We start from the raw sequence: 26867 nt of genomic DNA on the forward strand, positions 1-26867 counted from the left end.
AAAACATCAGAAATAAAATCGTGGCCTAGCATTTGCTAAAATTTAACATTAACATTGCAGGTTACTACTATTTAATTTATGACAAGCAATACTTTCTGCCCAATTAAATACAACCACAATAATTTTGAACACAACTATGAAAACACTAAGTGAGTCGCCAACGTGAAACTTGTTTATACATCGAAAAAACCACAGTGTAGATTTAGATGTAAGCACTGTGTTGTTAGTTGTTTGAACATGTTTCTAGGTAATAGCAACAAAAGCGATTTCAGTATTATTTAATACTGTACTTTACAGTCTATTTTTGGTTTATATTTGAAAACCTTTTTTTAGGTAAATTATACATGTATTTTGATTTTTCAAACAATCACATTCATATTTTAGCTTTAGAATAATAATATTATAAGATTGATACTTTATTGGAACATGAAAGTAGAAATATGTCCTCAGTACTAGCGGACGCATTTTCAGACGTTGTTGGAAGCATAAACAAGAAAGTGAAGTGCAATATATGCCAGAAAGAATTTGCCTACCACCACAGCACATCATCAAGATATCATTTCACTAATTCTCATCATACCGCTCATAATTCATCAACAAATGTCGCAGACAATAACTACTACTACTGACTACCACCACTACTGTCCCCTGTGAGTGGTTATTCTTTAAAGCTGGCAATATTGTACGTAGGAAGAAGGCATATCTTCATTTGGATAATGTGAATAAACTGAGCTGCCTCAACTTTTGGCTGGCATAATTATAGACTTTCTTGAACTATTTTCATACTCAGAATAATTATTACATTGTAACTTATGTACATTGTACATAACATGTACTTCTGTTAATAATAATGGTCTCAATATAATTAATTTTTATGTCACGGTATTATTTGTTTTCGAACATGCAGGCTTTTGCTAGATTATTTCTAAGATTAATCGAAGATTAATTGCTTCAGACCAGTGATTAATCACGATTAATTTTTAAAATCATTGTGCAGCTCTAATATATATATATATATATATATATATGTATATTTATATATATATATATATATATATATATATATATGTGACTAAACAAAGTTGACCCAAGAGCCAACGCAGATGCACTAAAGATGATTGTTCAGAAGCGAGTGATTCCAACTAGGCAATGTAAAACATAGATCTATCACACTAGAAATGGTCCTGAAGGCAAGCTGTGCAAGGCTTCCCGGCACAACAAATCATCAGTGATGGCAGCGGCTAGTAAGCAATGCATACACTGCATGCACAATCGTAACCGCGGTGTAGTTTACAGGAGCCAATGTAATGATTATGGTTTGGGTAAGCCACTATGCAAGTAGACACCTACTGGTAAGGTAAATGACAATGACCATGCTTAGGACTTTTACATCCAGAGAAATCAACCTATCCTGGCAAACTAACCAAATTTTAGGAAATTTAAAAAATAGTGCAAAATGGCTACCATAAAATATATAGCAAAAATTCTATGACTACAACATAATAAATAAAAATAGGGAAAGCAGAAAAACATTTCCCAATCAGAGAAAAGATTGAAATGCTCTGACATATAATAAAAAAATAGTATTTTAAGTCATCGAAAGAGTATTAAATACAATAACACCTGTACATCAAATATAGCTTGCTCTAAGACTGGCAACAGTTAAGACAAGTCAGTTGATTGAAATTGCACTATTGGGAATAGCAGAACGCTTTAAGCAAGTGCTGAAACACTGGTAGCAGACAGGAGTTTAACTTAAAATTGTTACCCATTTGAATATAGTTTACATATACATGTACATACATGTACATTGCATCTACAAATATATGTTTGTGTAAGTTCATAGGTGCATGCATGTTCTCATGCATACCAGTGCGTAAGAATGTAAACAAATGTACATACAATACATGCACAGACACAAGCAAACATACACACATACATGCGCAATCATAAGCAAAAACAGACACATATGCACCCACACACACGTGCGCGCACACATGCACACATGCACGCCCGTTGGTGCATGCGAGTATATGTTTGCTTGCGTCTGTGCATGTATTGTATGTGTGTATGTGTGCACCTGCTTTTTTGTTGTGCATGGCTGCATGGCTTGTGGATACATGGGTGACAAAATCCGCAATCTATACTAGAACAATTGGACCACTGCTTGATCTGATGAGTCTGTTAGATACTACAGAATGCATGTGTAAATTTTTTTCAAATTTGCTAACCTGAAGCCTAATAAAGTTTTTTTGTAAAGAAACAAATTAATCCAATTTTTAAATATAATTTTTATGTCTAATGCAGTTGCCTGAGCTATAAAAACCAAAAATGCATAGAACCATTATAACCTGCTCATCTCTGGCCTTATGCAGTTTTTCTAGCATCTCTCCTGTCTTTCCTTCAAATTCTGAAATCTGTTTAATAGCTTCTTTATAACCATCAGATAACTTTGTCTCTAGACTTGTAATAATTTCTTTCAATGGGTCAAGGTCACCCGTAAGTTTTGCAACAAGCTCTTTCAAGTTGAATAACTCATGAGGTTTGCCTGCAAAATATACAAAAATCCTGTTCTACTTTTAGAGATTCGTAACACTAATCAACCATCTGTCACCACTTTAACTTACCTAATTTGCATGTGTTTGTAGGAGATATGCAGCTGAAGCAGAACGCAGTTAAACATATTCCACAACCAAAGGTGTAAGCTTCCGTGTTATGCTTCTCACAGTTACGGGTTTCAAGTCTACCAGCTTGTTCAACATACTCTGTGATAGTCAATGTAACATGGCCATCATTTATCTCATCGTGAAACTACAAAATACACCTTGAGCTATTAATTTCAAAAATTAGTCAAAATGAGTTCAAACATAAAACTATTTCAGTGAATGCCCAGATTATATGAAATGCAGCAAATTTATTTTTTCAATGAAACTTCTAAAGACTAGAAATTCCACTGTCATACAGCCCACGACCAAGGATATATTGGAAAAAAAGAAAAGGGTACTGATGGTTGAGAAATGCAATATTAGCAGTCAAATGGCACTGCAGTGCAATAGGATAACTGCAATGGTAGTTGTAATGTACTGGGTGTAGGTGTTATTATATACATGTACAACAAATAGCAAAAATGAAAGGAAAAGATAATATGTTTATTTTTCTCTCCCTGCAATAGGAGAAATGCAATATTGGCCAATATTAGAAGTAAAATGCACTGATATTATTATAATAACCAGTATTATTAATTTAGTGATAATATAAAACCAATGCACAATTTTGTTTACATTTAAAAATGTCATAGTTAGCAATATCAATAAGTTTTGATATTTATATAGATTTTTAGAAAAGATGTACTACGTAGTCATTGTTCTGTAGTCATCTGAACTTATAATTAAATATTGTAATAATCTCATAAGAATCAGAATAAGAATCTCATAAAAAGATGTCATCGTCATTTCTTTTACTTACACTGCGTTGGACATCAGTTAGAATACCAAAGAACTCAAGTGTCTAAAATGTCAGTTACTCTGAAATCGGCAAAAATGAAACGATTTCAGTACTCCTACATTAATTACAGAGACCTTCGACAATGCTATAGACTGGTGAAATGTGCACGTTATTTTTTTGCGAAATGCGCATGACTTAATCGTTCTATTATCTGTCGCTCGGCGTTTTAATTTCTGATCAAAACTTTTATTAAACCAAGCATTTCGAATGTTTTATGACAATTTTCGGCCAAATTAATCTGTCTATTTGGGTATAATCTGATCATATGGGCAAGTTTCAAGAAAATTTCGACAATTTACAAAGACTTGGTAACATATTTAAATAGGCTTATAAGTGTTTTGCATCGTTATTATACTTTAATGACTCTACAAAACGATTGTTAAATTTGTTGATGAAATTTCAAGACAAGGGTTCGTCTCCTTGTTGATGAATATTTTTCGTAGGTTGTGTGCACATGCATTTATCATAAAACTTTCAAACATTCGCTCCGCTTGTTTGGTCGTGGGATTAGAAAAACAATTACCAGACAATTTGTGTATTAATTCAATGTGTCAAAACAAAAGGAAATGACTTTTTGAAAATAGAAAATATATTTTTGTGGTTGACATCTAACATGCAAAATTTAATTTGGTCATGAGCTTGTTTTAGTTTTAGCTTAATTGTGTAGCAATCTAGCATCTTCATGAAATAAACTTTTAGCTTATCAAGATGAATAACGGTGGAAATAGCACTATAATAAGCAAGTTTGAATGCTTTACTAATTGATAGCTCACTGCTAAACAGCAAACACCGATTTAAAAAAATATCAGAGTATAAAAATAGTCAAACAATTATCAAAAAAATAAAAACCATGATGAAACAGCTTTAGGCAGGCATATTGCACCGATCTTTAAATGTACTAAATGTATAAATTAAATCAAAGTCAAGTTCTCTAAGCTTTTCATACTTTTTAGATTTGAAGAATATTTTACCTCTTGATGGCGCATGCAATACTTTTTAGAGCAGCTGCAACAGTACATAACGGCTTGCTGTATCTTCTTTCCTTTTAAATTGCACACATCACACTTATGATCAGGCTTGTCTGAACTATAGCCTGGTAAGTCATCTATCTGAACATCGAAGACCTTGCTGAAATAAAAGTCAAATTAAAGGCATATTAATAAGAGTTTATTGGTAAAAAGTAATTTCTTATGAATGAAGACAAATTTATCAAATCAAAAGAATTTCATAAAAAACTAGCGATATTTTGCTAAGCATTTATTCATGTGTAATTTAGGCTAAATATGTTTTTTTATGTTTAGAAATTTTGTTAAATAACCAAAACTTATATTTCTGCCTAGGCCCAAAAATGCCAAAAATGTTTTGTTTATTTTTACAACTACAAAGAATACATACTTGCAGTTTTTACACCAGACAACCTTTTGTACCTCCAGTTGACCAGTTAGGCATTTTTTGCAAGCATGATGACCGCATGGGAGATTTTTTGGATCAACGATCTTTTCCTTTTTTGACCAGCAAAATACACACTCTACAGCGCTGTTCTGCTCCTTCTCGGCCATACCTGTATAATATGGTTAACAAGAAAGTTTTTGTTACTGTCAGAGACAAGAAAAATATGGCAACAGCACCATTAGACAAAAACTTGAGAGTTGTTTGGTATGTACAGGTATAAGTACATGTACATGCAATACTATTAATAGACCACGCTAGTTACAAATGCTATAGAAGTATCCTTAGACAACACTAAATACAAATCATGACAGACATCACAAACAATTTTGCTATATTTCACACTTTGATAATTCGACAGCCATTATTTTCTTCTTTGACACTAAAAGCTTATAAAAGGTTAATCTATTGTCAATAATCAATAATCTGAAGTATAGTAATCAATAAAAAAACCAATCAGTGGTGGTAAATAACACACTATGGTTGAATAATTATGAATTAATTTGATAGAACTACAGTGCCTTTTCCTCCTCCTTTTCCGCTAGTAGATGAAATTAAATCGACTTAATGAACGGGCCCAACAACTAGTAGATGACCTTGAGCGCATAATAAGGTCATTGTTAAGGTTGGTTTCTAGCGCTTCTACGCAAGGTGTTTGGTTATATGTAATCTATATCAACAGCCTGTACACATTTCTTTGGTTCTGGTTTTACACGCAGTCTACCAATAAAATTATACCATGTATAAAATACTATGATTGTTCTTCAGACAAAGTAGCGGTTTCATCAGTCACTAAAATTGCTTTAACTTAACCACGAAATACGTCTCATTTTGAACAAAAACAACTGCATTTTGCAGATTTGGCCAATTGGGGTTTACTGGGTGTGCTAACTGCATGTTTAACAAGCTTTATTGTTCATTTTAAACTGCCAATAGTTAATACCCGCTGATGCAAGCAGTCTTGTGAAGCTTGTCACCAGTGGCAAGCGCTGATAACTCTTGTTTTGTGTTTAGCAAAACGCTGAGGTACCCTAATCCACAACAAATTCAGACCGTGGTGAAAATTCATACTAGAGTCATTTGTAGAATATTTTTAATGTTTTGCGGGCTTTGTTTTATTCTAGAGGATGGCTGACCTAATCATTTAAATTACCATGACTAACCATTGAGCAAAACAATAGTGAACCACATTGTAAAATATAATAAGTTTGGACTTCTTGAATGCTTAAAACCTGTTATTACAATATGGGTCAAACCTGTTATTACAATATGGGTCAAACCTGTTATTACAATATGGGTCAAACCTGTTATTACAATATGGGTCGCAATTTAAAAAAATTTAGTTTAGTCACAAATCACAAAGTTGAGTTATCCGACTTTAAAGCTGCACGAACTGAATTTATGATATCAGCAAGGATTTTTGCAAAACGTGCATCTAGACCAATCAGTGAAAGACATTTCTGAATCTGAAGTCAGTTTACCCAATAGAAGTCTCTAACCCTCAGAAAAGAAACTTAAATTCGTTGCTATGCTAAACAGGAAGTACTGAGAAATGGCACTCAGTAAAAGTAATCGATTCTTTTTTGCTGATTTTAAAGATAACTCTGACATTTTTGACACTTTTAATGAGTAATTTGTTATTCCGATTGACGTCGAAAGCAGTGACAGTAAAGGGAATGATGATGATATTTTTTAAAGATTCTTTTAAAATTATTATAAGATTTAATAATAAGATTAATTATTCAAGTTAATCAGATTTTATAAGATTATTATTAGATTTAATTGTACGATTAATTATTCGATTTTACAAGAACAAAGTTTATTGTTTTTTTGGCAAGCGATATGCTGCTGTTATGCTATTAAAGATTCTTATAAGATTATTATAATATTTAAATAGAAGATTAAGTATTTGATTTTATAAGATAACAGTTTATAGTTTCTGATTGTCTGCAATATGTAACTGTTATTATTTTCCTAAAGATTCTGTTAGTGATTCTACGGTTGCGCTCAAAATCGACAATACTGCCAAGTCGTTTTTAATATTTGCAAAATTGAGAACAAGTAACACATTTTGTAATAGAAATACAGCTATTCCTATGACAGCCAGCTAAAACCTGCTTAAATACTTGAATTCAGCATAGACTTTTGTATATAAATACAAAGATTTAGAGAATTACCACATTTCCTTGATATTGGTTGTTATGATGTTTTGAAATGTAAACAAAATTGTGCGTTGGTTTTTGTCTCTCCTACTTAGAGACCAGTTTTCTCAAAACTATGTTTTAGCACTAATGTTGAATGTGCATTCAGTTTATTGACCATAAAATCTGTTGCAATTAAGCTAGAAGCAAATTTATTTTTACAGAATAACTGTGGTTGTATTCTCCTTCTGTAAGTGTGGATAACTCCAAATCTTGCACACCCGACTCAACCATGGTTTCTGAGATCGTTATTCATATACATTAACCAATCATGAGAGCTGCCTTTTTTATAGCACCAGGTGTGTGTTTGCATTTATGTCTAATCAGTTCTAAGCGCATAAACAGCGTGCATATTAGTAAGATTCAGCTAGTTATACATGTACATGTATGATTATCTGTTATATTATTCATGACACCATAACTATGTTTTCATGACTCCCATATTTCGCATGATTCGCATTTGAGACTGGGTGCAAATTGAGTTATTTTGCAATGAATCACTTCAATGAACACCTGCCAAGGCGTATTTAACGCTAGCGCTAGACCCCAAGAGTCAGGTATTAGTCTAATTACCGACTCTATAAATAGCTTCGGTCTTGTCAAGCTAAGTTTAGCAACATTTGGTCAAAAAACTGGCAAATGTCTAGAATGGAATTGTGGTAAAATTACGTGGTCAGGCTATGCATTAGCGAGTCTTTAATATCACGCATTTTGTCAAACACAGGTCTTAAGAGTTAGCTTCCCATGGAATCTTGCAGTTATTAATAGCCTGTGTTCCACACTTGTTTGCCAACTGTAAGCGATGAAGTTACCATTATTCTTTATGAATAGTGTCTTATAAACGAGCCAAGGTTAGGATGACTAGAAAATTGATAGCTTCCTTTTCTTTAGAAGAAGTCAAGGTGCAAGGGGGATTAAAAGAGCTTAGGAGAAGCACTCGTCATTCAATTGTTTTACACGAGACAAGATAGTTGTTACTTTATTATCGTTGTGGTTAAGATTAGATTTTACATTAAGTTGAACGAGCACGCTTTTTCTTTGGTTTGACCACCTAAGTTTATCCTAACATATTTTGTTGATAATACATCATTTTAGCACTGGTCTGCACACGGTCTTCTGTTTGTGTACCGCTTGGTCTACTTTGGCACTTACAACTCATCACAGGTATTGCTGAGTCATTGACTAAAGCACGTAGTATGCTAATACAGCCATATTTATTCAATCAAACTTGGTAAGATCAGACAACTTGTGCTAGATCTCACATAGTAGTGCTTGCAAGTGCCGGAAGTCGCTATATTAGTGAGAGGCAGGCGCAAAACTTCACTACAAAATAGCTGCGATACTTTATAGCGTATGATTCGCAAGTGCCGTTTCCATGATTCGCAAGCAGGGTGTATTCAATAAAGTTTGGTAGATTATCACAAAACTCGCCTATTTTGGGAATTTATGCTGTTTCCATGTTGCGGATAACTTGCAGATTGTCTCAAATTTGCAAGTTGTGCGAATCATGGTAACACAGTGCTTAAACTGGTGCACCCTTGCTCATTAAAGCATAGGACACTTTCACTAGTAATGTTTACCTACTAAAGACCGTCTGCAAAGCATTGCTTATCATTTGAAGATAAGGGCTCTGTTAGCTTGCTAGCCCTGTCTTCAACATGTACTGCCCTTGCTGTTCCTACCTTCAAAAACGATCTACCAGTTTCCATCTCATGGCAAGACTTCATTAGAGAAGGGGTTAGTTAAAATGAGTACTGTAGCTCATCAGGTGCTTATGTAGAATAACTGAATGACAGGATTATGGGCCCAACAAAGCTTACGGAACATCTACAGTTTTTGTATTTGTTCAGAAATTTGTCATGACTTCGCAAACACTGCTTTGTCCTCATCGCAATCAAAAAGAATGAGCTATGTTTGTAGCGGATTTGTTCTAAGGGTCTAAAGAACTTGATCTATAACAAATAGGTTGGGGTTGAGCTACCCTCTACTTCACCTGTGATGGTAAAAATAATCTGGCCTTCAATTTCTCTCTTCTTCTCCCTGTTTATCTTTCACAGCAGAATTGTTTGCACACCTTTTAAAGATAGCTGAGCCAAGCAAAATTATACAAGAAACACTTTGTTAATTTAAACTCTAGTAGTCTGGTATATTGCAATAACATCAGTGGCAACATACAACTGAAATATATTACTTGATGTAGGATTTTGACTGTGAAGCTCTAAAAAACCTTTTTGTTTGTGTACACATATTTTTAAACAAACAAATATTCATAAACTTACTGACTGTTCTCTAGGGGCCTTCCCTGAATCACAAGCTGCACTGTATGATTGATGATTGCCAGCACGTACCTTCAGGCCTAACTATTCAACAAGGCCGTCACGTGACAGATATGTCTTCGTTGGAATTCCCGTTGCACAACTTTGTTATGAAATGAAACTGCCGGTACTCAGACACAGGCAACTAGCAAGAATGCACAGAAATTAATGGCATAGACAAAATGATACCTCAGAGTTAACTTATTACATTCACATTAGTTTTCTTAGCTACATGGAATGTACTTTACATTTTGAAGTCAGTGACAATCGCGTGCTTCTAACACGTTATAATTATGTGCAATTGAACCTGCAGTTAAAATACTTAATTTAGATAAAAACCACAGTCATTCAGATTTGACATTGGAATAGCTCCATTTCGGTGTGATATAAATTTTACTGAGCTAATTTATGATGATTGAGCAATGATATATGCTTATCTTGCAATTTTTCAACAATACATTTTGAGATATTCTTAGATTTGGTCAGTATTCTTATAAACTTACAAATATATTTAAAGACTTTCAGCATATTAAAGCAAGAAGATCAAAGGATAACTAATAGCTCAATATAACTTATGCTAATAGAGTATAACTTAGTTGCCTTTACAAACTCATTAACATGATAAAACTGAAAGGTGTAGTATGTACCTTTTTGACAACAACAAATGAATGAACCACAGTGGTTTACTAATTTAAGCCAAAGCCACTTTCTCAGCTAATAACATAATTTAATCACTTTCCAGGTTTTTGTTTACTCTGAGCTGTTCTCCATTATGCATTAATATATTTATATATATCAAATAGTTGAATGCCTGGCGTTGCTCGAGTAATAGAAGTTGTTGCACAGAAAATTAATTTTAATTTACCATATAACTACTAACAGTTACCATTTTAACTTTCAACTTTGATATCATGAAAAATAGGTTTTGTGCAGTTTCAATAAATTATGAAAAAAATTAAAAAAACTGTAAATGTTTTCAAACTTTGTCAAACAACTGTAACTTTCATACTTCATATCACGAGAAAAAAATTTTTTTTGGTCAAATCAATTAAGAAACCCAATAAAACAATTATAACAGTGTTAAAATGTAAATGGAAATAGTTAACAAGTAAAAGCCAAATTAAGTTTGTTTTCTTACAATTACAATAGAAATGATTTGGTAATGATAAGAATTAAAACGAATTCAAAACAAAAATGTAAACTATAAATATGCTGAATTAATAATAACAATTTTTGCATAGAAATGTGTCTTTATATACAAAAGGTTACTGATTCAGCAAAAAGCTACACATTAAAAATTTGCGTACAAGGATACTGGTACCTCTTAGTACAATTTTATGTCTAAAAATGAGATATTGGACTGCGTTTGTCAAGTACTTGGTCTGACCGACTGGAGAAAGGATGTAGAGGCTGTTTCTACTCGAGATAATAAAAATGTCTGTGTGAAAAGTACTAGCATTTACCGGTTTACTGAAAGCTAGAAATACATGTAGAAGTTCAAAAAAACACAAAAGAGCATAGTGATTCATAGAGGTAATAGAGTTTCAATTAATACATCATTTAGCGTGTGAAATCGGGTAAAGGTTGGATACAGAACATAATAATAGCTTTGAATTGTAAGAAAAAATTTTTGTTCATTTGAATTTTAAAAAATATTTATAAACAATCACCATATAATATGTGTATTAATTTGACGTGTCCAATCAAAAATGAAATGACGTCTTGGAAAAAGTGAAATATATTTTTGCAGATGGCGTTTGAAATGCAATCTTTAATTTGATTGTGGATTTGTTTTAGCATTTAGTTTAAGCAAGTGATAATTTAGCATTTTCATAAAATAGCCTTTTATTTTATCATTATTAGTTTCGTCGAAAATCAGCACTATCATATATAAATTTAAATTATTTACTAATCGAGAGCTCACTGCTAAACAGCAGAAACGGACTTAAAATCGAATGCAAACTATAAAATAGTCGAATGCTTATTTAAGAAACAGAAACTTTTGTGAAGCGGTTTTAGGCAGGCATATTGCACCAATCTTTAAATGTACTCAGATAAATTAAAACAAAGTCAAGTTTTGTAAGCTTTCCATACATTTTAGATTTGAAGGTGTATTTTACTTCTTTATGGCACACACAATGCTTTCTAGAGCAGCTGCAACAGTACATAACGGCTTGCTGTATCTTCTTCCTTTTTAAATTGCACACATCACACTCATGGTCAGGCTTGTCTGAACTATAGCCTGGTAAGTCATCTATTTGAACATTGAGACCTTGTTAAAATAAAAGTCAAATTATAGGCATATCAGAATATATTGATTGAAAGTTATTTCTTATAGATGAAGACAATTTTATCGCTTCAAATAATTTTCATTAAATTATTTATTAATATCGCTCATTATTCACTAATTCATTATTAACTAAAAAAAATTGTTACTAATTTTTTGTTAATGGGTAGCTTAAGCTAATGATGTTTTCTCTATGTTTACAAATTTTGTTAAAAACAAAAATTTATACTTCATATACAGCCCAAAAATGCCAACCATATTTTGTTTATTTTTACAACTACAGAAAGTACTTACTTGCATGCAGTCCTTACATCAGACAACTTTTTGGACAGCCAGTTGACCAGTTAGGCACTTTTTGCAAGCATGATGGCCACTTGGGAGAATTTTCGGATCAACCATTATTTCCTCTTCTGACCAACAGAATACACACTCTACAGGTGCACAGATGTGCTCCTTTTTGGCCATACCTGTACAATCAGGTCAACATGCAAGTTTTTGCTATTGTCAGAAACAAGAAAAAATATGGCAACCACACCATTTGAAAAAAACTTGAGAGTGGTTTGTTATGTGCAGGTATAAGTACATGTGCATGCAAAACTATAAATAGACTGCTCTAGTTTTAAATACTATAGAAGTATCCAAAGACAACACGGAATACAAATCATTTCAGACAAATCACTAACAATTTTGCTATATTTCACTCTTTGATAATTCAACAGCTATCGTTTGGCAGTCATTATTTTCTCATTTGACATTGCCAGTTTAAAAAATATCATTTTATTGTGATTATTCAATAATCAAAGGTATAGTAATCGATAAAAAACAGAATTAGTGGCTATACCTTGGTTGAATAATTAAAAACTAATGTTATAGAACTGCAATGCCTTTTCCACTTCCTTTTCCGTTAGAAGGTGAAATCAAATTGAATTAATGAATAAGTTCAACAACTTGTAGATAAACTTGAGCACATAACAAGGTCATTGTGAAGGTAAGTTTCTATTGATTATACGCAAAGTTGTTTGGCTATACTTAATCTATATCAACAGCCTGTATACATTTCTCAGGTTTCTGGTTTTACACTCAGTCTAGCAATATAATTATACAAGGTATAAAAACCTATGATTGTTCTTCAACTAGAGTGACAGATTCAAAAGTCACTAATAGATTTTTTACCACAAAAAATGCTACATCTTATCCATCAGACATGTTTGGGTTACAGGATGTGTTTTTAACATGAACAGGCTCCCACCAGCAGCCATTTTGGGTTTACTGGATGCATTAACAGCAGTTTTAGCAAGCTTTATCCTTTACTTTAAGCTGTCAATAATGAATAGCTACTGATATAAACTATCTTGTGAAGCTAGCCACCGGTTGTAAGAGCTGATAACTCTTGCATTTGAAGCAGAAACATATCTGAGATACTCTGATAAACAACAAGTTTAGGCAGTGAAAAAATTCACACTAAAGTCATTTGGGGAAATATTTTAATGTTACCGAGATGTGTTTTATTGTAAGGAGCAGCTGACCCAATTATTTAAAGATAAAAATGAGAAATTTGCATTGTATAGTCATTGAGCAAAACAATGGTGCATGTAAAATGTTTTATAAAATAAAAATGTTTGGAAATTTTAGATAATTAAAATCAGCGGTAACAATATAAATTAACCAATCATGAGAGCTGCCCTTGTTTATAACACCAAACCTGTCTTTACATTTAGGTCTAATCAATTATAATTTTATAAAATGACTGCTTTGCAGTTAGATCTAGCTAATGATAGCGTAATACTTTTAAACCAAATTTTTTCAACCAAATCAAAACATTTTCATGACGCCATAAACGAATGCATCTCTATTCATTAAAGCGTGCAACTTCTACTATTAATGGGCACTGACTAAAGACAGCCTGCAAAGCATTGCTTATCTTTAAAAGGTAAGACATGTATTAGCCTGCTACCCAAACCTTGTTATCCTGGATGTTCCTACTTGTAAAAATTATCTATCAGTTGCCAGCTCATAGCAAGAATTTATTAGAGGAGGGTTTAGTTGAAGTTAGTACTGTTGCTAAAAAGGTAATTATGCAAAATAGCTGACTGTCAGGATAATGGGCTCAATAAAGCTCATAAAAGTTCCAAAGCTTTAATGCTCACTTAAATATTAGTCATTTGACTTAGAAAACAAAGTTTTTAAACTCAACCAAGAGAAAAATAATTTACTGTGCGGTGAACAGTCATGACCTAATCATCCACCTGATGATCTTTTATGTGGACAACAGGCTGAACTGGTAGACGACCATATGATCTTAAATTGATCATTCTGTCCGTCCATCAATCAAAGCAGACTGTTTGCATACTCATTAGAAATCGCTTAACTAAGGAAAAATGTGCCAAAACCTACTTTGTATGGCGCCTTACAGTGCCTCGTGTTGCGCGTTCACAACTCGAGTTGATCAACTCGAGTTGCACAACTCGAGTTGTGAACGCGCAACACGACTTTTCAAAAGTAAGGCGCAATATATTGGTATTACGGTAGAATAACCGTAGATCTGGTTATATTAACAATGGTATATCAATAGACACCCGTTAGCTAATAGAAATTAAACTATGTATGTACTGTAAAACTAGAGCTAATAGCGAATTATTAAAATTATACTGTGCCAAGTTTGCAACTCGAGTTGTACAACTCGAGTTGCACAACTCGAGTTGCACAACTCGAGTTCATCAAAACCCAAGCCGAGTTCTTTAAACAGCAACTCGAGTTCAACAACTCGGCTTGAGAACATCTCATCGTTTCATTTTCTCTAGCTATATGGAATTTTTTGTGCATCATTAAACGCCGTTGAAATAATTTCTATGTTCATTTTGGTGTTCATTCAGTTTCTTGTCAGATTCTAGAGAGATGACTCTTTTTTTATTTGAAAAAGAAGTTGCCCGGCTGGCTGCGAATTTCTTTTTCCCAAACAGGTTTACATACGGCAGCAAAATTTTGGCTCATGATTGGCTTTAGTAATTGAGTTTTAGTAACCAAAACTTACATCATTACATTAGAAATCAATAGCTATAATTAGAAAGGAACACAAAATTCTAAATAACGTAGCAAAACTGATGTTATCATTCAAAAAGTGCTGTTAAAACGTATGAGGCGCTCACTTAAAACTCATTAATTTAAGCCATTTTGAATAATATTTTGGAATTTTGTGTTTCTCTCTAATTATAACTATTGACTTTCAATGTAATGATGTAGGTTTTGATTACTAAAACTCGATTACTAAAGCCAATCATGAGCCAAAATTTTACTGCCGTATGTAAACCTGTTTGGGAAAAAAAATTCGCTGCTCGGTTCTCATATAGATTGTTTTTAGTTTGCTTTTTACATTCTACAACTGTTTTTGTCTCTTTATATTTATAGAAATGAATATGCGCAAATCTCGCCAATATATAATTTAAATATGTATACATATTTAAATCATTATTATTATTAATATTAAATTTCTGTAAATGAGACACCCCAATTACTCACCTTGCTTTCTTTACGAACCTGTGTTAGTTTTGCGTATAGGTAACACAACTCGAGGTCATAAACCCAGGCCGAGTTGTACAATTCAACAACTCGAGTTGGACAACACGGCAACTCGAGTTGTACAACTCGAGTTGTGAACGCGCAACGCGAGGCACTGTAAGGCGCCATAACTTTGCTATTGTTAACCCAAGTGACACAGTAGTCTATATTTAAGTAAAAGTAGTGACAAAACATTCTTGAAAGAATAAACTTAATGTCTTGAGTTTAACTTTGAAGCTTTGCAAAATTGAGTTGCTTTGCTGCGTATACGAGGCAGAAAAATATTCATAAACTTATCAACTAATCTCTAGGCTGATCCCAGCATCACAAGCTGCGTTTCAATGATTGATGACTGCATGCCAGCATGTAGCCTTAAGCTGGTGAATCCTGCAAAGTAGTCACATAACATATGTGGCATCACTGGAATTCTCATTTTCATAACTTTGTTAACAAATGTGACTGTTTGCGCATAAAAACGAGTGACAGAATGACTTTGTTTATTTTGTGGCATTGCTGACTGCATTACTGTACATGAAAAAAGAGACATTTTTATTTAAGGATATATAGATATCTTTAGAATAAACATGCTGATACCTTAGAGCTGCTTTGCTATGCTAACTTTCTGCTTCTTTGTTGCATATATCCTAAATCTTGAAGCCAGTGACAATTGCTGGCTCCTCGAATGTTAGTATTACGCGTTCTTGTGTACACATTCATGCCAATTAAAACATGGTGAAAGAGGCTTACAATGCATCAAAACCGCAATTATTTAAGTTAAAATAGAAAGGGATTGTGATATTGTATAGACACTTCCACTTCCCATTACTTCTCCACAGAAAAGTCAAGTGATGCAAATAAAACCATTGAGTGTTTAGTCACCAAAGAATATATATTTCAGCCAAAATATATATAACTATATGAAAGCAAAGGTGTACAACTATTGACAGCCAAGCAGAGAGCCTGCACTGTTCTGATGGGAAGTTCTAGGCAGGCTTTTTTATGTTTCTTTTTACGGTAGGCTCATCTTCCTGCTTATCGCTTCCCGCCATCTTCCTGTGTGATGTAACTTGTGTCCATGACATGGCTCTCATATCTAAATCATAATAGAGTAACAACTTGATACAAATTATACAACTTGATTTAGTAAGTCAAGCTGGCTACTGCACAATTGCCTGGCTTTTAATACATACCAATACTTCTTGACATCTCAGTCTAACCGATTGGTGTTGGTGCCTGACTTCCTGCCATTACACACTCTCCCATTAAGGACAGCAGTGTTTCTAATGACTAGCCTGGCAGTGTAATAGCTAGCCGGACGAAGGGTCAACGTTGTCGACCTCGTATACCAGACTTCTTTCATGTCGGTTTGTTCTTGGTTGCTCGATAGAGAGCAGAGCTTCAACCAGATGTGACTTGACAGCTAATCCATTTTTCTGGGAAGGAAGTCCCTGGCAAAGTGGGCCAGTCCAGCACTAGCATTCTGATTGGTTCTGCTCTATCCTTGTTTTGCAAGGAAAGTTATCAGGATCGGATACTACTAAATATGACAGGAAAACCCTCTGAGGTGTATGCTTAGTCTGTCAAGCACGCAGCGAGTCAACCCTGCCACCCTTAAGGCAGGCTTCGGATGAAAGTGTGTGGGTGCGTGGACCTGTGGGCGTGTGGGTGTGAAAGTGTGTGTGTTGGTGTGTTGTTGTGTGGGTGTGTGGGTGCGTTGGTGTATGGGTGTGTGGGTGTGCGGATGTGTGGGGGTGTGGGTGTCTTTGTGTTGGTATGTTGTTGTGTGTGTGTTGGTGTGTGTACTGTACACAAAATACTTAAAAGCAACAATGCTTTGGACTTTGCTTAGTAAACTTATGATAAACCTTTTAAATGTTTAACAACAGAGTAGAACAATATCGACTTGCACGAAAGCACAGACTGGGTCCCATTACATGAATTATGTTACCATATAACATTTGTTTATAGTGTCCTTTAATCAGATTTATTTTTAACCTATTATTGCTTAGCTTGCGTTTATACATTTTACCAACTTTAGGTCATTTTACCCAAAGAGTGTACCTACTATGCACGAAACTACTCAGTAGTAAAATGCTTTAACCATTTTGGTAACTTTACCTCAAATTTGATTTTAGTCAGCTCCAGTTTTACTATTGAGCACTTTTTTCAAACAGTGTGATAATCTTTCATTAAATATATATTTATATATATTTCTTTATTTATATATATATATATTTCTTTATATATACATATATATGTATATATAAAGATATATATATATATCTTTATATATACATACTGTATATATATATATATACATATATATATAATTTTAATAGCTCTATACTTCATATCTTCTTTATTACACAGCAAAAACAATTCATACATACTAAAGTGTACTAAAATGGTTACGCCTTTATAAAACCAGAGCTTGCATTTCATAACTTTAAATTAAATTTAGAGTGTTTTTATTTGAGTTATCTTTTTTGAGCATTCACCTCTAAAATTTAAAAGACTTTCTGGCTTTGCCTGATGCGGATATACAACCAATTGATACTTACCATTTGTGGTTCCATAAATATTGCTTTTGGCTAAAGTTAAGAGACAAATATTATCGTTTAGTTGTGAGCTTTAAAATTTTATTTGCCAACATAGGTCTGAAATCATATCTATCAAATATAACAACTGTAAAAGTTTTTTAGTCTATTAACATGGTACGTACCTGTATTTGATAATACCGTTCATTAACTCATTTGTTGCAACAGCATATATTTGTGTGTACAGATGCCGTTTATGGTAATTTACTGCTGAGGTTATTCACTACTAGAGCCAGAAAGATTTTATTGGGCTTCTCATATATTACAGTTCAAATTGTATTGTTACAATAAAAAAATTGTCATAAAAGACACTTTGCCAAAAATCTTCGCAGTTTTTGTAATTTGGATTGCAAGACCTTGAGCCCATATCTCGCTAGCAAAATCTCTATTGTCTTTTTCAGATTTTCAGCATAAGAAGTCTTTCTTCAATAAACTCTTTGTCACTGTTTATAAACTGTCTTCTTCCTCAATTTATTTTATGTTGTGTATTTTTGGTCATCTCATTGCTAATTTTTCAGTTTTCTAATCTGTAAAAGCTCACAGCCATCCACTTCACATTATCTGTTGTCTGAATTTTTATGTTTTTTTTTCATTTTCAGGTTTTGATTGCTTTCCTTTGTTGGTAGTTTGGTAAACAAGTCTAAGCGCAATTTGTATTGTATGAAGTGTTTTACTGGTGGTCATAAGTTCCGTCTTTTTTTACCAAAATTATGTAATCCATCAATCGATTAGTTATTGCCGCCTATTATGATCATTAGTACTACCGTTAGTATTATTAATATTACTATTACTATTTAGAGTAACCAGACCTAATTTAATTTTACTTATGTTGTTTTATATCTAAATTTGATCTTTTTCTCGGTAATTATTTTCCAAAACCCATATTACTGACATTCATGGAAGACTTTCACTTCAATGCCCGCATTCGCCGATGGTGATAACTCGAATGCTTTGCAGATTTTTAATGAAAAAATGTAGGGAAATCAGTTTGGCACAGATAATTGGTATGTCTTGAAAATGAATTAACCACATGCACAAAATGTATTTTTATTGTAAAAAGATATCGCTTTTTGTTTTAATTTTTGCAGCTACTCCTTTAATTTTTGAGAAGAAAAGTTCTGATTTATGTTTTGCTTATTTTATTTACATGCAAAGAAAGCGGATCAAATTTTAACTCAGCCAGAAACTTTTGAGCCTTGATGGTTTCAGCCCTACTTGACAGGAAAATGGATAAAAAAGGAACAAAATAATAGAAGGGGAAAGAAAATGGTTTGACACCAACAGACCGAGAAAACAAGTGACCAACGCAGCAAAGAGAATGGCAGGTGGACACCGAATGGACAGGACTGCTTCTAAAAGAAAAAAATGGCGCATCTTGTACCTAAGATTGCCGCCAAAACCAAGCAGAGCATGAGAAGGACTCCATGTGAATAGTTGTTTGTGCGTACATGTTGCATATTCTACACTGAAATTAATAGATTGATACAAATACATTGTATGTTTGTTCTTACTTGAACAAGTAGCTGGTATTAAGCAAAGCAGTGAAGAGTCTCTGAGAGTTCTTTACACAAGTTTTTTAAAATTGATCATGTGACTATATCATTTTTTCATCATTAATTAATGTGAAAATAGCACCAAATCTGAATAAACATTTATTTTTAAAATATGATAAAAATACCAAGTTTGGTCCGAATCATTGTTCAATGTATTGTCGTTTCATTTTTCACACTCCTAATGCTAATTTACATTGTAAATTCATTTTGTGAATAATAAAGAAGTAATGATAAAATTTATTGTTATTCATGAAATAAACTTTTAAAAAGTAAGCGTAGCCAGTTTTCATTAGTAAATAAATATGCCACACTGAAATAATATAAAATAGTTCAGAGAGAGCCTGTGATTGCCAAGTTCTTTAATCAGAACATGCAGACCTTTCCGCAAGCATTTTTTAAACAAATTTTAAAAAGCTGGTTATTTTTCTAAACAGGTCTAAACAGCCGCAAGAACCTAAACAATTTTTAAAGCAAACACTCTGGTAAAAAGAATTAAATTCAACAAATGCATTACAGAAATCTGGTTAGTAATACTAAAACTATCACTTACAGTAATTCATTATTAAAGCATATAAAGTTTTAGTGCCTCTGCTATCAGGTAAATGATTAAAAGCCATAAATTACAGGCTCCTAATTAAAAAGATAGTCACTATTGACCAATAATTCCAGTAATTAACGGTATAGACGGTGCAGGATCCAAGGCTATAAAAATGCTGTCTGCTTCCTTGATTCGAGCCTCTATGTTTCGTGTTTCACCTAAAAGATAGTTATAGTAATGTACATGTAAATCATTCAGCGTTTATATGATACAAATATAAAATAGCAGATCTATTCATTTGAAATTGTAAGTAAAATAACAGTCAAACTTTATCTGCTACATTCCTTTACCTTATACAACATTTATCATTTAAATTCTGTACTCTTGATTAAGTTGTAAACAAGCAAGCATGTATTTAGATGTCTACAGATCTTGTCTGTTGTTGGTTCTTCTTTACCTATCTAAATAATAATACGTAGGAATAGATGAAAAATAATATATGATAACAATTATGAAAAATGTAAGTACAAGTAGAGGTCTAATTCCATCGATTATCTACTTTTGTTAAATGAAAATACGCATGGAGCATGGAAAACAAAAAAGGCTCTCCAATAATGTCAAATAGAAATGGCAAGTCTCCAAGGAGTACCCATTAAATGCATGCAATTTGCTAATACCCTTGCAGTTTTTGCTGTAGGTTGCAGTAAACAAAAATTATGTCAGCCATTTTGAATCTTAACCAAAGATTTGTACTCGACAGTTGAAATGTCTGTTGGGTGTTTTTCAGAGTATTAATAAATCAACACGATCTATAAGTTTACGGTCTTCACCATTTTAATATTTTTGTTATTTTAAATTTTTAAGTTAGAAAGCGAGAAGAAATTGCCTTTCGAAAGTTGCTTAGAAGATGACTTGTCTAAAATATAGCTAATTCCTAAATTTAAATGAATAAAAAAAAATAAACAAGTTTATATTATATCATAATTTATATATATATAAATTTATATATATATATAAATATATATATAATTATATTTACATATACATATAAAAAGTTTATTAAAAACTATATATAAAAGCTGGTATATATACATATATATATATATGTATATACATATACAATATACACATATTTATTTATATGCATATATAGATATGGGTACATATACTTATATACCCACATCTATATATTAAATAATAGTTGTGCAAAAAAATATATATACATGTATATTATATTCATATTTACAACATATTTTGCATTTGAAATCAAAGCTACCTAATTCATGACCACGTACTTCTGAAAATAGTTTTAACCGAATATTTTAACTACACGCAGTTCATCAGTCTCTTAAAAAAGCGCAATAAACAACTGGCAAATTTTAGGTTAGCTCCTCCTCTAAGAATTTTACTAACGTCTATATTTTTAAAAAAAGTAAGAGGCTTTATTAAAAAATTTTCCATGAAACTTTTTTCACATTTGTAAGCAGTTTTGAGGGCTAAACAATATTGGTTGGTATATGCAAAGATAATTTGTACAGCAGATTGATTCAGCATGTTTTGCCTGTTACTTACTCTTTTACTATCATAGTAACAAAAGGCGAGCAAAACAAAAAAATTATTTCAAAATTGGCTACCACAATATCTTTTTATAAATAGCAATAGTATTAAAATTATGTACAGTCTATGCCTGACCCACGTGTAATTTCCATGTTGAATAAACGACGGCATGATTTGAACTTAATCAACTTACTGCTATAAACAAAAAAGAGACTTCTTTAAAACAACCCAACTGCCTATGTAAGTAACCAAGGGTATACCGTTACTTGGTGGAATTCAACTTATATGTATAATATTTGGAAGGCGTCTCTTTATGGACAATTCTAATTTAAACTGGTGAACAATTGTTCTACCATTTTTTCAAACCAGAAACTCTCCTGTCATACAACCCCCGACCAATGTAATCTACTATCTAAACGGCAATCGTTGTCTGTCTGCGTGCGTGTTTGATTGAGTGTCCGCCTTATAGAGTACCGTACTTTTCAGACTATTAGCCGCACTAGGTATCTAGGGCGCATTAACAGGAATCTCCGGTTAGTAAACGCCTCTATACATAACCTATTCATCGATTGCCATCTTCCACAAAAATAATGTAATAATTAAAGACTCTACGGATTTCTTTTAGCTTCATGACACGGGATGCTTTTTGTCCTCGACGGATTAGGGCTGATTCATTTTCGGCAAAACGATATTGACAATAGACTCTCTCGAAATTAGAATTAAGCGATTAAATTTTATTACCTCTATGAAAAACGATGCCGTTTTTGTTAGCCTCTATTTTTGGCTTTTCTTAAGGTTCAATTGTTAAATCGCTGTCAAGCTCACCACTTTTCACACGGACCATTGTATTATCTCAAGTAGGAATAGCATCTAGATTCTCTTACCTTCGATCAGACAAACACACTACAATATTTTATTTTTACATAACATATCGTCGTACCAGTATCGGCGTATTCAGAGTTTTGATGGATAGCTGTTGGTGGAACAGTAACTTTTTTGTACACACTTCTATGCAAGAATTGTTATGATTAATTCAACATATTCACAAGTTTTATTTTGTTTTCTCAGTTCGTAATAATTGTATCATTACCGAATCATCTCATATTGTAATCGTAGCTAAACAGACTCAATTTAGCTATTACTTGCTAATTATTTCACTGTGACATCTAATTTCTTTACAGTCATTTTATTTTTAAAATTTATTTGACCTGCATAAAACATTTTTCTCATGATATGAAGTTAAAAAGTTGTTTGACAAAGTAAGTTTGTAAACCTTTCCAGTTGTTTTAGGTAGAATGGCAAATGTTGTTATATGTTAAATACAAATCAATTTTCTGTTCAGTTTTTTTATTACAGATAGATGTATTAGATTACACACCTTTCCTGTTAAACCTAACCAATTAGTTTTTCATAATTAATTTCACATTTTATAACAAACATTTGTAAGATTACTGTAAGATTTATCGTGTAAGATTGGAAGTATCAGTTATTCTCCCCCTCTTATATTTACATACATTTACATACTTTGAGAAATATATATATAGATATATAAATTTGAATTCTCTTATTACATTTATAAACTTCTTATGACTTTTGAAGTTTATAATATAAGTTTTTTAAAGTTTGTTTCATCGTTGTTACTATTTCAACTTGCATTATTTTAAATTTTTATTGTAATTATTGCAAAACCGACTTAATTTAGCTATTACTTGCTAATTATTTGAAGTTTACATCTGAAATTTATTAGACTGGCAGAAAACCTTTTCCTCATGATATGAAGTTTAAAAGTTACAGTTGTTGAACAAGGTTTGATAAACTTTCCAGTTGTTTTTATTTTCTCTCAAATTATTTCAACTACACAAAACAGTTTTCTCATGATAGGTTAGCTATCATGTTTTCTCATGTTACCAATGTAGTTTGAATGTTAGAATGGCGAAATGCTGTTATATATGTTAAAAATACAAATAGGTTTTCTGTGCAAATACTTTTTTATTACCCATGTACAAGTACAGCTTATGGTGTAAAATGTTGAAAAAATACTTTACCGAAGTGGTTTTCTCGCCTTGAAGGCGGAATAAAATTTACATTATTTTAATGGGAAAAATTGTTTCGGATCTCGAACTTCTGGAACTGATTATGTTCGAGAACTGAGGTTCCACTATACGTTATCAAAGAGATAGGTCACTGAAAGTTATGAAATTTTAAATTTACATTGGTTTGAAAACCTTTACATTTGTTTTATTTATTTTTAAATCAGTTGTCCTGCACCAAACCTTTTTCTCATGATATGTAGTTTGAAAGTTAGAATGGCAAATGTTGTTATATGTTGAATACAAATCAATTTTCTGTGCAAAGACTTTTTTACTACTGGGCAACGCCGGGTAGCGCAGCTAGGCTTGGGGCTGTGGCGTCACTTGGGGATGCGCCGGAGACCTTTTTCGCCCTGAGTACAGCGAGAGTCTCCAGGCGCAGCTTTCCAGATGAATGAGTTGGCGAGTGCGAGGCGATTGATTGCAAAGCGATTGAGTGCTAAGCGATTGATTGCGAGTGCGAAGCGATTGGTTGCGCAACGATTGGTTGCGAGTGCAAGGTGATTGATGGCAAGGTGAGTGCGAGGTGATTGATTGCAAGACGAGTGCGAGGCGATTGATTGCGAGGCGAGTGGGAGGTGATTGCAAGGCAAGTGCGAGTCAATTGATTGCGAGGCGATTGATTGTGAGGAGAGTGCAAGGCGATTGATTGCGAGGCGGGTGCGGGCTGATTGATTGCAAAGCGATTGATTGTGAGTGTGAAGTGATTGATTTCAAGGCGATTTTCAACTTCTTGGTGGATAAAGGCTGGTCAGCCAACAATTTCAGTAGACTGCATATTTGGAGTTGTTTTACAGTATGAAAGACAACTCTCAATAAACCTTTTGCTACGCGTGAATCTGTGCCTGTAGGCGGGTAATGCAGCTAGTAATGGAAAAAAGAAAGGGTGCTGCTGGTTGAAAGATGCAATATTAGCAGTCAAATAGCACTGCAGTGCAATAGGAGAACTGCAATAGTAGCTGCAATGGTAGCTGTAATGTACTGGGTGTTATTATGTACAACAATCCACAAAAAGGATAGGAAAAGATTATATATTTACATCTCTCCCCTGCAATAGGAGAAATGCAATATTAGAAGTAAAATGGCAAGCTGCTGTGTAACATACACAGTTTGAAAGTTGGTTGTGTTAAATGTAGAATGGTTTTGACAGCGATATGTAACAGAAAGCCAGCATTAGCATTCACATGTGTCTGGAAGTTTTCTGCAAACTGGAGCAAAATAAAAAAATCTTCTTGTCATGAAGGGGCATTGTAGTTCGACCTTGGCTTGTACATAAAATGTAAAGAAATTTGGCTACTATTCTAAATAATTTAATGAGACCGTTGGTAATAGGACACAAAAAACATAGGCTGATAAACTGTGCGCCATATTTTCGTACCTGTAAATTGGTCTACGTCTCAAACGGCCTACGTTTATTACAGAAACCTTTGGCAATAGGACAATGCCATAGACGGGTGAAATTGCATGTTTTTCTTATGAAATGCGCACGACTTTATAGTTGTACTATTTGTCGCACAGCTTTATGGCGTTTTGCTGGCCAGTCTTAATTATGATTAAAAAGGCTTGCCAGGTTTTAATGGCAATTTTAGGCCAAATTAATCTTTCTAGTTAGGTATTATTTGATCAGATGGGTAAGTTTTAGGATATTGTTGACACTTTTCAAAGACTTGGTGACATATTTAAATAGGTTTACATGTGTTTTGTATCATTGTTATACCTAAACCACTCCACAGAAAAATGGTTAAATGTTTTGGTGGGAATTCGAAACAAGGGTTTGAATATGCCGTTGATGGATACTTTAAGAGAGTTGGGTTTACATATGCATCTATCATAAAGCTCCCAAAGACTCGCTTCACTCGTGTTTGGTCTGGGGAAATATTTATTCATTTATTTGCATTTAATACATTTGATTTTTTTCTTATTGCCACTTTTGGAAAACTACATTTTTTAACCATCATTTAAAGTGGGTCTATAGAAAATATGTATTACGGTAATTTTATCCTCATAACCACCATTAATTAGTGTCTATGAGGGAAAGTTAATAGCCTTTAATTTTTAAAATTAACAGTTTGATATTAGTCATAGGAAAACATTAAATTGAGTCATTTCACATGCATACCTACTTTCTAATACAGGTTTATGGAATAAAAATTATAGCACATTGTAATACAATTAGAAGATTTGTATGGTGTTAGCTATCATTTTTCTAACTTACCCCAGAAAAAAATGTACAGAATTTATAATATTTGTGAGCGTATCAAGTTTAAAAGAAGCAAAGTTAAGTTATTTCTGCATTACTGATGTTAAAGGCAGCTGGCTTTGACAGTTGAATATGTTGTTACCTACCAAAGTTTGGTTCTGAGGTGAAGGAGAAATGAGTCACGGAGGATGGTCGAGCACTTCTAACTCGCGTTGAAGACACGGTTGGGACTGAAAATGTGAAAGAAAAACATTCAAAAGCATGGCAATCCCATATTTGTCTTGAAGCTTGCCATCTAACTGAGGTCGTCGAGAATATACTGTAACTACTTGCTTACATGGTAAATTCAACTTTCAATTAAGCCTTCTTAGGTTTAAGCACTTCATACTGCTTTTATTAAGTATATTCAAATGAATCATAAGCAAAGCGAACTGGTACTTATGGGCAAATTTCATCATCGTATATTGATTTAATATAAATCCTGGTATGTACAAGTATATTTCGATGGAAGTCGGTGTAGCAGATGGTTCATCAAACCTGTGGTTGTAGAATTTTAGAATAATGGTGTAAAAATTTGTATGACTAACTTGTTTCCTATTTAAATAAATAAGTAAGAAAAAATAAAAGATTTCAAAAAAATTACTACAAAGAAGGAAGCGTTAAATTTAAGTATGCAATGTACAAAAAATTTGGCTTTACAAAGAATTTACGCAAAGGTTCTTGCAACTAAATTTGGGATACATGTTGAAAAGTTGTTTTTTATTTATTTCCTCAGTCTATGAACAAACTTTGATCCAATAAGTGGCATTTTTGTTACCGCTTTATCACTATGGGCAAAAATTCTGGTTGCAGGTAATAAAGTATTTTATATAAGCTTACCACAACCAGGTTGTATAAAGGTTCTACAGTGAGTACGTTGATTTCCTCTGTTTTGGTTACCAATATACATCATGTTACCTAAAAAGAGAAAAAGACTACGTTGAAAAGCAGTACAAAACAATATTTTAAGGGTACCATAAGA

General features: G+C 33.0%; 1 protein-coding gene across 1 annotated transcript in view; it reads right to left on the reverse strand.

Moving 5' to 3' along the window:
• The window catches only part of LOC137388454 (uncharacterized), a 48261-nt gene that overhangs the window by 8111 nt on the left and 13283 nt on the right, over positions 1-26867 (reverse strand). Inside the window, exons 8-12 of the mRNA XM_068074940.1 lie at positions 26726-26803; positions 4900-5065; positions 4476-4632; positions 2628-2811; positions 2352-2548 (exon numbers count right to left, since the gene is read on the reverse strand). Of these exons, the coding sequence (XP_067931041.1) occupies positions 2352-2548; positions 2628-2811; positions 4476-4632; positions 4900-5065; positions 26726-26803 (782 nt within the window). The remainder of the gene's footprint in view (positions 1-2351; positions 2549-2627; positions 2812-4475; positions 4633-4899; positions 5066-26725; positions 26804-26867) is intronic.

This window comes from Watersipora subatra, chromosome 2 (genome assembly GCF_963576615.1).
Source record: "Watersipora subatra chromosome 2, tzWatSuba1.1, whole genome shotgun sequence".
Lineage (NCBI taxonomy): Eukaryota > Metazoa > Bryozoa > Gymnolaemata > Cheilostomatida > Watersiporidae > Watersipora > Watersipora subatra.